Consider the following 13915-nt stretch of genomic DNA (forward strand, 5'->3'; position numbering starts at 1 on the left):
AAGGGTCTGTTTTCAGCCAAGTCACATTATGTTTTAGAATCTGGAAAACGTTGACGAGAGACTGCTTAACACAGCATGGTCTATTTCTAATGGCTACATATCTGAGTGGGTGTTAGATCACTGAAAGAGGTGAAGTGAACAATGAATGAGGAAGTCCTTACTGAATTTTCCCAAGAGTCATTTGCATTTTGAGTGATGGAGTGAAATGTGTAGTGGTTGGTTGACAGTAGAAGGCAATGGAAGTTTATTTGGACTTCGGGGTCAGACCCACTGGAAGAAAACCTTGAAAGCCAGGCAGTGGAGGCACTGCCTGTAAATATCTAAAACATTTTTGAAAATCATTGTTTCCAGCTTTTGTTTTAAAACCTCTTGAAATGAATTTAATATTTTTGTTCCTAGTGTTGGGAACATGTTACAGTGAAAAAAGCCCCAGATTGTTTTAAGTGTTGCTTGTTTCAGAATTCATTTTATAATGAAATTTCGTCTTTTTTCTCGTGCATCCATTTGTTACTGTACTGCGATATTGTTTCTTGGTTTACATTGGTTTTTACTTTGTTTTTCTTTTGTGGGCTTATGGTATACACTTAGGGATAAACAATAAATGCATCAACTTATTATGCAGTAGTTTACACAATGACAATAAGAGAAAAAATGGTGTCAAAATGTTAGATTGTGAGCATTTCCGAATCTGCTGTACATGTTGTGGAAAATCAATAAAATGACAAAAATAAAAAGTTTGTGCAGTTAAGAGGCTCCAGTTTCCTAATTTAATGTTGAATGAAACTGTAGCATGTGAGAACTGCAATGGATAGATGGATAGATTACAGTCAATTGCATTATAATATTGGGCTGACTGACTGTGACTTCCATTGTGTCCGTGTATTTATATATATATATATATATATATTATATATATATATATTTTTTTTTTTTTTTCACTATACTATGCACATCCATAAATCTGGCAGACAAACTGAGTTTGCTGGATGTATATGGTACTGCAGTGAATCAGAATTCCTCACAGAGGTAGCCTTCCTACAGCAGCTAGCACACTCCCAATACCACCCCATTCCAAACACAGACGCTCCTCACTGCCATTACTGTCTAAACATAGCTGTGGCTTTCCTTGGCTCCACCATGTCTTACCCACTCAGCTTTGAGAGCTAATCCTATTTAAACGGATCCAACGGCGATCCCTTGCTGCCCCCCACCCCTCCGGTCTCCTACACCTTTATTTTTAGCCTAGGCTCCTGATGCTTGGATCAGAGCACATCTAAAACCATCTGCCATGCCACATTGCATGGTATGGCTCCCCACTTCTTTATTTGTGCTCCTTTTACATAATGAACAGATTCTTAGTTTTCTCCTGTTTCCCTGACTTTCATAATGGCCAGTCAGTCAACACCTCAAACACTTTTTTTATAATGTTGCATCTACATTGCGAGAGTCAAAGTACTTTGCCCGCCTTTTGTTGTGCCATTTTTTTTTTACACAACAAAATAAATAAAGTTTTTACACTTGCTTTGAATTGTTGACACTGTACTTGACGGTATTGTTTGCAATCCCCTTCATTGTCACTGGATCACCAGGTTGACCATTAATCCCTTTACCCAGTGTCTGCATATACTGTCACTCAACAGACGTTTGTGTTTCTCCTGTTTTTCTGACAGGTCCCAAATGTTAGGATGTTACATCCAGATCCCTCATTTCTTTGCCAAATTCACAGAAGCAATTTCTCCTCATTGTTGCACCTACTGAATCAGTGCAGAATTCTGCACATCTCACTGTACCACTCATTGTGTAGATATACTTTTGTGTCATAGATTCTATGCATTATGCGTGAATCCACATGCAGGAATTTCACCACTGGGTCACAAACATTTAGAACCAATACCTCTATAACACTTTGATGAAGGTAAGCTATGAGTGGATACAGACTGTGTTGTGCTGGACATATCTGATAACGATTACAACCTTCCTACATCACATTTTAACAACAGTTTAATAAAAGGTAAATGTGGCATTCCCCATTCAGTCTTAGAACCATCTTGACTCTTCATACAGTGAATCACCTCTTCTAAACAATGTTTTCCTTTCTTAGTAATTCTTGCCCATAGTATTGTTTGTAACTCAGTTGGTACTCTACTTGGTACTATACACTAAAGTGCAACCATTCAACCTTTCCAGAAGTGGAAATTAGCCCAAATTTTAATATATGTTTTTCCTAAGAATCTGTACTTTTACTCATGTGGTCTTGTATATAAGTCAATAAGATAAGACAATATTTAAATCATCAGTGATTATACAATGTAAACAGGTCAAATTATCCAATGTCTTTTGGTTTGCATTACCAATATAATGAAGTGTAGATATTTTAAGCATTAATTAAATTAATTTACATTAAAACATTAAAACAATGCTAGATAATTAGACCTTACAACACCCCCTGGCACCACACAGACTGCCATGTACTACGCCTTTTTTCTCCAGCAACAAATCTAATGTTGTTGAATGCTGAGTATCAAACATATGGACAAAAATCTTTGAAAGGAAAAGTTTTCAGAAACCTTGATCATTTTTTTAAGAAACATCAATTGACTTCAAACATATTGATTACATTTTTAGATCATTGGATCAAAATCTATAATTAAATTCATGTTACAGAACAACCTAGGTGCATTTAAAACTGCTGTATTGAGACACAAGTGCAATTAACCCAATCCATTTGAGTTTACAGAGGACAATTACTGTACATAAGGCAAATACAATTTTAAGAAGGTTTAAAATTTAGTACAATCAAGTGCTTGAAAAAGGTTTTTGTATTAGCTCGGAAAAAAAACTGTTCGATTTAAGATATTAAACCTTTGAGACCATTACCCCATGACCACAGGGCCATATTGAAACATCAGTATATTATAGGTTTTTACTTGATTTTGGTGTCCATTAAATAACAGTGCTTTGTACATAACTGGCACCCCTATAGCACCATACATATTCAGTCCAAATCCTGATGCCCTGAGATTTACCATTTTTTCCGCAACTGAAAACAAAATTGCATTAAGTTGAACCACTAGAGGGCTCACTACACCATCTTAATATTAACAGTGACTCTTATCATCACATCTCTACAAAAGTATACCTGACATGTAATCAGCAGCCTTGCTCTGTACCCTTGCAGCTGCTACCTACCTACAAATTGCCTTCTGTGCACTGCTCAGTGGTGGAATAAGCAGGCCATCACTATTACAATAGCAATCACTCATTACCTTCTAAAGCCTCACCTCTGGATGTGCTCTAAAACTTGTACACTTGGTCTAAGTCTCTGAGGCTGATTCTCTGTGAATGGTTTTGTGATTGGCCTGACTAATATTTTAGGGTACTTATCTATTTAATCATTATTTAACTAGGAAAAAAGAACCATTTTGTTATTTGTAATTTATTATACCAATCCCCATACCTGCAATTTGTAATTTGCATTACTCCTTACATTATTTTGTACCATTTATTATACTCAGGTTTTCAAAATACAACAAAGGCAGGTTATTTGATCAAAAATAAATAATGTATTTGTCAGTAGAAACACATCAAATTAGAACTGCAATGTTCAGATAGCTTAGTCGTATTTAATTACCCACCCAGCAATACATTCTGCCTAGTGTTTTTCCCTCAGTGGTTCACGTGTGGGCAAAGACGTTATAACTTTAGGTGCGTTTTACCATTAACATTTTGTTAAAATCTTTTACCAGCTTTGCAAAATGCCATTGCAACCCCTCATTGTGTACCATCTTCACACTCTACAATGTATTGTCTGAACATACAAGTTCCCCAGAATGGATGGAAACAATTTATGTGAATTGAACACATGCGGGGGTTTGACTGCACAGCATTTCCCTCCCTCTCTTCATAGACCCAAGAGAGGCACCAAAGAGCTAAGACCGTTTTCAATTAGTGAAGCATGTCATTGATACTACCCAGTAAGCCAGATCAATTGTAACCATCTGTTTCACACAAATGCTGTATTTTAAAAAATATTTAAATAATAAATGTCCATTTTGAGTTGAGATCTTCCACATCTACAAAAATGACTAACAAACACCCGAGATTAAACCATGCAGTGAACAGAAGATGCAACTAAATTACTGGTAGTGAAACAGACTGAATAAACACAGCAGCATATCCAGGTTACCACAACATGCCTATCAGAAGTTACGCCTTTAATTCTTAAATAAATAAACAGCTGAAACTGTTTAGCAAAATTTATTAGATAACACTTTTTGGACACAATATCCAAGTAAAAATATATATCTGGAATATGAAAAGACAACACAGTGCAACATAAATAAACAAAACAAAAAAGCTTATGACAAACATATAACGGCTTCACATTTGAAATAAGACACTGCAGGTCATTTTATATAAAATATACATTTTTCATCTGGTCATAACAGCTTGTAAACATTTAAGGCGTAATAAACATTAAGGGCATGCGCTCAATGACACCCTGCGATTTAGTAGCATTCATCGAGTTTGTCTCAAACATGCATTTTTTCTAATTAGTTCAGTTCTTCAATAAGGCTGATATTCAACAGTGTACAAAACGATGCTTCAGTCTTCTTTCACGTTGTAACGAAGTCTTGTTCACATGTATAAAAGAATCTGTAGACACGTCTCACTAATATGTACACGACTGTGTCACTTGGTAGTGTCTTCAATTTCCAAGTCCTTCGAATAATCAATAAGTAAACTGTCTCTGAGCGTATGTACGGAAAGTCACCTCCTCCTAATAGGCTTGGACTTGATGCGGTAGTAACTGGCACCCGCTGTTCACATGATTCATGACCTTCTGTTTCAGCTGGGCTACCTGCTCTCTCAGCAGACTCGCCGTGGAAGCCAGGTCAGTATTTTGCGTCTTCAGGGTTTTGACTTTGTCTTCCAGCCTGGAAATTCTCTCCAGTTTCCTCTTTCGGCATTTGGATGCGGCAATTCTGTTCCGCAGCTTTTTCCTCTCCGCCTTAATACGTTCTTGCGTATCAATGTTGATGGGAGACAGTGGCGGGCTGTCTCCGAAGCTCTGTACGTCAGGAACAGTTTGCGGTTCATCCTTTAAGGATTGCAGCCGCGAGTGCGTCTCCTGCTGCGTGCCCCCCAAATGATGGGAGGGAGGTGGCGGAAAGGGGACAGTGTCCGTGGAGTAATTGACTGTGGTCCCCAATGGGCCGCTGCCGTAGCTGTTCAGGTTTGTGTATACGGGTAGATCTGGGTGCACAGTGACGGGAGCAGCGTTGGTAGTCAGATCCAGGCTGCTCGTCTGCACACACGCTCCACCGTTGAGCTGATTCTGTTTGTGGAGATCTTCCAGAGCCTTGACGAAACCTTCGGCGAACTCCTGCTCGTCACTCAAAGACTTCTGGAAAAGGAACTGAGAGGTTGGTGTAGTTGTGACCATGCCATTGGTCTGGATAATCAGCCGCTCCAGTTCAGGTGAAGCCAGCTTCAGTAGCCCGAGGTCCGGAGAGTTGAGGATGCCCTCGGCGTCTCTAAGATGCGGCTTCAGGCTGGAGCTCGCGTCATTCAGGTTTAAACTCATATCCTTCTTCATCATGTTGTCGTAAGAGTAAACGCTCGTGATTCCGCCAATAGTATTCAACACATCATCATGATAGAAGGGTGTTTCCATTCTAATCCCCTCGCACACGAAGGGGAAAACAGAGGTCGCCGCTCAGTGATGACACCGGTGTTCAGCACTTAACAGAGAACAGAACTGTCCGTGAATTCTGTTTATATGGCGTGGTAGCAAGCTAACTAGCTAAGAGACTAGCAAACAAAGTCAACAAGGTAACCAACTTCCTCGTTTAAGTAGCTACAACTTGTATGGTTAATCGCCTGCTAGCTCTTTGGTTAAAAAAGTCCAAGCGTGTCTCCTATTCCGTTTTCCGTAATCAGTCTCTTATGTAGCCTTTCGTGAAAAGACGCCAATGACTAACTGGCTGCTTCCATTTAAATGCCAATTCTTGATTGTAGCTGGCACTGGAAATGGCCAGTCTGTTGTATTTTCTCACGCCCCGTGCCTTCTGGTTGACACTGTTAGCATGGTAGCGCACTCACCGCTTTTTCTAGCCTTGCGAATTCCATTATGTCATTTCAGAGCTTTCAGATTGGACAGAAATGACGTTTTCTTCCTGTTTTATTTGAATAAGGGGACGTACTAGCTCCTATTGCCATGGAGAAGGCGGGTAAACTGCAAACAGAACAGTGCATTGTGGGTATATGTAAAATCAAATCGAGGGTCGTTCTGGGGGCGCGGAAGGGTTGTGAAGAGAAAGCAGGGAGAAGCAGACCGACAAGGGAAAGGAAGGATATGTGGACACGTGGTGTTTGTATAATGTGCTTTCATTTCAGCATATCCAACGTCAGACTTATTTAAAAGCATACAAAAGGGAGTGCCCTCCAAGTTATCTTTCCCTTTTCCAGGTTCACGCAGTAAGCTTGCTCTAGAATAGGAATGACAGGAAGACATTTATGTGCCACCGTGAGAATCTTTCATTAGCCATATGGCGAGAGAACCACCATTACATAAAACAATTACATGCGTTGCTGGGCGTTGTTTTTTATGAGCTAGTTCTATTTATTTAAACTATGTTGTGTGCAAGAAACTTGGTCTTATGAGTCTTGGTCTTGTACCCAAGAAATATGCTTTGCATTTTTTTCACAGCAACACGTAAATGAAGGAATGTGAAAGAACGTTGCTTGCAAGAAGCAGATGTCAAGGAGGTGTTGGTTTAGTGTTCAGTTATTGCATAATTTAATATTTTTCTCTCACAATATTCTTGCAGGGATCAGCAACCAAACAGGGCATGGTGACAGGGCATTCAGTTTAGGGGAGAGATGCATATAGAGTATGCAGACTGCAAGGAATCAGCACAAGACCCAGTGATATCCAACTAAAATCCCTGATTTTTTCACTGTGGCTTCATTTATGTCAGGGCATTCTAAGGCTAGAGATGTCCCTCTGTTGTGCTGGAGATAGAGAGTAACCTCTTAGTCAAGTGATATGTTAAAATAAACTAAGCACTAACTCCTCCATACTCATTGCAGTTGGGTAATAACGATTACTTTTTTATGTGAAATCCACCTCCACAGTAAGTCAGTGTCTATTGTAAGCCAGTGACAGTAAAACAATCAATTCTTATTTCAAAGTGCATTTTCTATTGGACACATAGGTGACTTAATATTTAACTACATAATGCCTAATGTATGTTAATACAAAGAAAGAGAAACAGGACGGATAAATACGTTTTATCATTTGCTCTTTAATTGTATTCAGTATGCCATCATGATCGCCTGTTCAATGCAGTGACAGATCATCGAAACGATTTTCATAGCATATTATATATAACTGAAATAAAAACCTCCTACCTAAAACCGCAAAATATAACAGTTACAGAGCAATGCTTGTAAGGAGGACCCTTTAAACCATACTATCACTTTAATGTTTAAGCCATTTCAGCAGCCCGTTCTGCTTGCTTTGTAGAATCTGTTACATTTCAAAAATATTGTTGCTTTGTTATATGACGATCTACATTGTCCTGCCTAACCAGTAAGTGGCCAGATATCCATAGCAGCTGATACGTAGATCAGTGAAACAAACCCTGGCAACAGCGCGCTCTCCTTGTGGAACGAGCGGCACTGCGGCGCAGAAAGGGTTGCGCGCGGGAGTGTGCGTCACAGATAGGACCATTTCTGCGAGGCGTTGCGTGGGCGGACCGCGTCTGTGTGTGATGTCAGAACAGCAGGCGGATTCTTGTGGGTTTTAGCGGAGGAAGTTGAGAGTGAATGGGGAGGGGGTGATAAGGCGATATTTGTGAGAGGAGCATGAATGAATTCGTAACACAGCAAATAGACGTGTATGTTTTGTTCATGCCATGGAAACCTGGATAATTCCTTGTCCGTTTTTCCTCCTTAAACCATAAACCTTATAATACTAGGTATTCATAAACTAGGCCTATACACTTGCCATTTGCTCTATAAATGTATTTTAATGTTCAACTGTGGGAAAAATACACGATACATACAAATTACACGATAAATTCCAATTCTGGAGTTCGTAGTTCGTAAAGAAAATGCTCCTCACCGAATACATCAAACACGAATAAAACATTTTTCATGTTACAATGCGTAAAGGGAAGATTTTGGAATTTCTCATGCATAGTTGCCCGTATGCTGAAAGGAGACGCATAAATGGAATTCATTCACCGTCGTTACAAGCCATGCACCACCATGTATGCGGACAGGTAGGGCAGTGAGGGACGAACTGTCATTGCGACAGGGACGACAAGTGACAACCAGAGGGACCGTTGACTTTGAGCGCAGTCATCATCAATAGTAGACATATCGGATGTTAACCATATCATTTACATCATTGATCCGTTTTTACGCATGTTGCACTTTGGTATTCCTGAGCACCGGTGGCCCTCTTGAGATGCAAAGATAAGGACTCAAGAAATCAGTTCACTTCTCTCTACCTTAAAATGGGAGGATTCAATTACACAGTGTGTAATTAAATACGAAATGCTTCATATAATCGGGTCACCTCAGAAGGGAAAGAGAAACATCTGGAGCTATGTTGGACAAGCATACTTTTGTTGCTTGTTTATTTGTCATGGAATTGTTAACAAGGAAGTGAGTTTCTGGGCCGATTTGTTAAGGAAACACATTTTGGCAGAAAGTAAACAAGAGGATCTAGTTTTCTGTTTGATTTGGTAGATGCTATATGAAAGCATAATAAGTTCCCTGATGCTGGTCTCTATTTTCTTATGCATGCTTTTTCATTTCAAATGTCTGTGAATTGCTAAGACAGTTAATATGTTAACAGTACCCAACTCTATGTTTGTGAGGCATGTTCTTTGGGACCCATGATGCAGTTTCTAGGAATAGGTGAGTTTCTGGATGTAGTGGTGAGGGGAATCCCTGCCATGGGTAGAGGAGGCCAGAGTTTGACTTGAGAGGCCAGAGAGTTTTCCCCACATATTCATCTCTCTGACGCACATTTTCAAAGCCACATAGCCCACTCAACCTCCTTTCTTCCTCTTCTACCTGTTTTGTGGGTTTTCTTTGTGTCAGAGACTCATTTTGCATAAGTTCCAAATTCCTTCCTGTGAAGTGCAGCATGTGGAAAAACCAACAGGTGTTTAAAGCTTTCTCTGGCTTGTAGTTTATAAGCTTTGCATCCAAGAACCTCCCACGTCTGTACCAAGGACTTTCTAAATACATTGTCCACCTTCTGTAAACCCTCCAGCTGCTGCCTCTTCCTAAAGGCTTTCAGGATCACACTCATCCATTTAAATAGATGCAATATATACAAATAATATGAACCACAATGAACAAATCACCAGAGAAAAAATGCCACTGGTCACATACATACCTTTCAATAATGATTCAGCTATATTCAGAGTCCTTGAGGCTATACCCCTCCAGACTGACCAATGAAACAGGGAGAGGCACAAATTCAATACTGAATTTTAAAGGCATCTAAATATCAGTCAGACAGCCTTACCCCAGCACAAGCAATATCAAATTACGACTCAAAACAATTTGAATTATCTTTGTTTGTCTTTATGATTTCATCAATCATGTAAAGACCTTGTCAGAGGTGATGAAAACAGGCAGAGATAACAGCCAGCGGTATTTGTCAAGGTGATGAAGAGGACACAGCTGGGGTTTTCAGTGCTGCTGCTAATGAAAAGGGAAGGACGTAATGCTTCTTAACCTCACATACAGGGAAGTCAGAGAGGTAGAGATATCATATGGAGCATGATGAGGGCAAATTAAAATCAAACATTTAAAAAATAGTATTGTGACCAGTGATGGGGAAATGAACATTCTATAGGCTACAGATATGTTGTGCTGTCTCTGTAAATACCCCAGCAGGGTGGTAAATTGGTGCTCAGTTCTAAAAATAGCAGAGGAAGTGATGACGCAAGCAGGCTGCCAGCATCAGCAGCGCAGAATAGGATGGGCATCATCTGTTGCTGTGGCAACACTGACATGGAGTGTGACGCAGCTGGTGGGGGGTGGGGAGCTGAGGAGGGGGGTTGTGTGGGAGGATAAAGGAGAGTCGTTGTGGGTGCAGATAAAAGCACTGGAGTCAATACCCATGTATTTTTTTTTAGCGTATCAGAAAAGCAGCTATTACAGACCTGATTACTGCACATGTCATCATCCCCTGCCTTCAATTTATGTCTCTCTATCCTTACACTAAATGGATTACAAAATGGATTCTACCTATTATATATGCCTTTTACGCACAATTTTATTCACATCAGGACTAATGGGGAAACTGGAGGAGGGTGGGAAAATGATTGACATCTAAATTTAACACAGCAACAAGAAACAAGAAAAATAAACTACCTCATTCCCAAAAGTGCTCACATAATATGAAAATGCAAGATGTCAAGTCAAGATGTGTCAATCAATAAATGAATGTAAATGAAACTGGTTCTGACAGACATCTAACAGCTCATCTGCTAGATTGGCACTCCAAAGGTACAGCCCTTTTTGCTACAGCTTGTGACAAGATCCATGGTGCCTCCTAGCAGTACATCTCTTCTAATGCAGAGGATGAAGTCAGGGGAAGGGACAGTGGCCAAGAGTATGAGCCCACCAGGGTGAAAAGGAACCATGTGTCTGCCCAGTTGCTGGGATCCTCACAGATGTCTATTGTGTTCTCTGGCAGCTGATAGGGTGACTCACTTCACAGTCTGATAATCCATCTCACACAGACACACTGATATACCATGGGAGTGCCTGTCACAAAGAACAACACAATAACATCATCACAAGTCAGAATCTCCACACACCATGCAGCTCTTTATGGACAATTCTGTCATTCCTGTGAGGTTTTGGCATTCCATGACTGCCAACATTTCTTCAGCAGAGAGAGTCCTCTGTTTTCCTGCAGAGAGCTGAACAAATCCATGTGAAATGTGATTTCAGTGATGCAGAATGGATAACAGGTCCTTTATGGTGATTAATGAGAACACTCACTGGTTAATTCAAAGTTGTCAGACACCTATGAACAATTTTGCATTTTCTTTTTCCTGAAAATGTCCATTCATGACGTGTCATTTGTCTGCAGCTAAAACATGCATGCACATACAAACACACAAAGCATGCTGCTTCTTTACAAAGGTGATTTGCTCACAGATCCTTGTTGTGAACATTCTCTCCTCTGAGGTTAGAAGCCAGAATATAAACTCTGGAACACAGAAACACCCCCACCCCCAACCCAAGTGGTACATAGTCTACTGGAACATACTGTTCTGTACAATGTAGTAATGCTACACTCAAGGATTTGGCCCTGACCGGTTCAGGGCTGTAAGCGAACATTCAGTATTCAAGGAGGTGGCCTTAACATCATAGTTTTAAAATCAAGCTCCTCAGAAATAAAGATCTCCAAAGCTAGACGAAAGAAGCTAGTTAGTTTGACAGTCCTCTTTATGAAGTTTTAGGAAGGGTCCCCAAAGATCTCTTGCACAATAAATCATCAAATGTGAGAAAAAGGTTTATGATTACAAAACAACCGTAAGCTAAATTTTATGCTTTACAGTGCTAACGAGTACTTTTTAAACTTTTTATAAAAGAAAACAGATTAAAGTAAATAGTCCCAGCTCCAGACGCACAGTCAGTCTCCAGGTGTGCTTTCACCCAAAACAAAACAAAAAACATTTTACTTCACAGAAAACCCTTCAATAATATCATCATACCTATATATTGTTAAAGAAATCACTAACATGCCTATCTTTAAATTGTCAAGCACAGAACCAAGTTTAAGATGGAAATAATGTCTCTTGCAGACAGTACACAAAATTCTTTCAACCAGCACCTGTGCATATCTCACTGCAATCTCCTTGCCAACACAGGTTAGTCATAGTAGGCACACCATTTACACAAAACAAAGATGACAACATCTGATCTGAAAGTGAGTGGGGTGTTTTTAATGTCTCTGTAGTCTCCCTTTCTTTTTAGTGCTACCCTTTGCCACCTTATCTTTGCCAGGTTTCTTCATTTGCTGTCCATATTCAGCTCCAGGTATGCTTATCCCACAACTGCCAAACACACCTGTCCTTAAAACAGGAAACTCAATGAAAACTTGTGTAGTTTGCAACTATAAGAGAATCAAATGTTAACATTGCAATTAATCAATTAATTAATTAAAACAACTGAACTTTTATTTGATTAATAAGACTGATTAGTCAACCAGTCGCTACATCCCTATTATTTATACAAAGAGGACCATCATTTTTACTTACCACTGAGCTACAAAGTGAATGCTCCAGAGTCTGTCAGCACCTGCACCTCTGCTACTGGTCACTTTCTTTGTCATTCGACATGTAGTAGGCCAGAATATGAAATATGGCCAAAATCTGAGAAATCACATTAGCAGTTACAAAATACACTTGCACTGTAGTAACACACATGTAAGTGCGTGTAACTGCAACAACAACAACTTTTGAGTGCATTATATTTTGTAAATGCATAGAAAACAACAACATATGAGTGCATATTGTATCAAGACACATAGACAAGTTATTTCTACATTCAAATGGCAACATACACTCTGTTCAGAAATCAGTCCAGATGAGCCATATCACATCACTAAAATTTTGAATTTCACTATTTTAACTAACAGACCACATTCACTATAGTGCATACAACTGTAACAACACACGAGTGCATAGTACGGCATTGTATCAAGACACATAAATCATTTCCACATTCAAAGGGTGTACAACAAATACAGTTAATAACTGCCACGACAGAGTCCATGGTCTGTTTTAACTCGCCACTAAGTTTGGCACACAACAGGCTTTGGTGGTTAAGGCAATGTATCGATCTCAGCTGTGGAACCACAGCAGCCATTTGAATAGGCTTGTAATATGGGTTCCTTTTGTATCATTTAGCTCAATGGTACCACCTTGTGGCCAAATTTCAAACAACTTCTAATGTTTGTATGTCACTTCCAGAGAGAAAAGAAGTTTTGTCTTTACTGTTAGTCTACTATATTCATCATTGTCCAAGAGGTGCAAATGACTTCTCACAGACAGGTGTCTCATGTTCATCCAGTTATCACAGCTGTCCAGGTGGCCAGTCGTACATCTCCCCATTCTTCACCAAACTTCAAGAACAGACTAACCCACTAACCCACTAACATCTCAGATGAATACAGATCTCGGTAGGGCTCTGTACTCTTATCTTATAGCACAAACATCTGAATCTGATCATGATCCATACAGTAATATTTAAAAATGTATAGGACTGTGTCTTCTGCTTTTGATCTGGGGTAATTCAACTGCTGTCCAAAAATGGTCTTGAAAGGATCAGTTCTGCATGTGCAAATCCATCTAATACCTCAAAGAACATTCTTCTTTGCCTTCCTTTGTCAGTTCTTCAAAAGTAATCATTTGTCTCATTCCGACCACAGTCTGTGCCCTCCCTTTCCAGGCTTGGGTCATTTTTCTCTGTTGGCATTCTGACGTACACTCTTCATCACCTTCAGTTAATAGGGAATTCTCAGCTTGTCTCTCACTATCAATTATGTTTTGCTGCTGCACACTCCTAATTGTTGGCAGTTTATGACACAGCCAAGACTTGAACTGGTGATACCTTTGGATGTTGGGTTCAGCCGACACGATATGTGATTTGCCTTGTTATTCTATCAAGTCCCAAGAGAATCTGTTTCTCTCTGCTGACATGGTGCACACATTCACAACTTACTGATATCTGGGAGTAAGTGAGTAGGTTGTTCCTGCTCAATTCACAGCATATCAATTCTTGTCTTTGACACTGGCACTGTGTCACCAGCCCTACAAGAAAGAATGCAGAAACAACACCAGACCAAATGACCATCAGAAAAAAA

General features: G+C 39.7%; 1 protein-coding gene across 1 annotated transcript; it reads right to left on the minus strand.

Annotated features, from left to right (window-relative positions):
- Positions 1-4256: 4256 nt before the first annotated feature.
- Positions 4257-6096, minus strand: LOC118773544 (transcription factor jun-D-like). Its single transcript, XM_036522527.1, has one exon. The coding sequence runs from the start codon at positions 5675-5677 to the stop codon at positions 4781-4783; it is 897 nt and encodes a 298-aa protein (XP_036378420.1). The 5' UTR covers positions 5678-6096; the 3' UTR covers positions 4257-4780.
- Between the last annotated feature and the right edge of the window lie 7819 nt (positions 6097-13915).

Source organism: Megalops cyprinoides, chromosome 2 (genome assembly GCF_013368585.1).
Source record: "Megalops cyprinoides isolate fMegCyp1 chromosome 2, fMegCyp1.pri, whole genome shotgun sequence".
NCBI classification, from domain to species: domain Eukaryota; kingdom Metazoa; phylum Chordata; class Actinopteri; order Elopiformes; family Megalopidae; genus Megalops; species Megalops cyprinoides.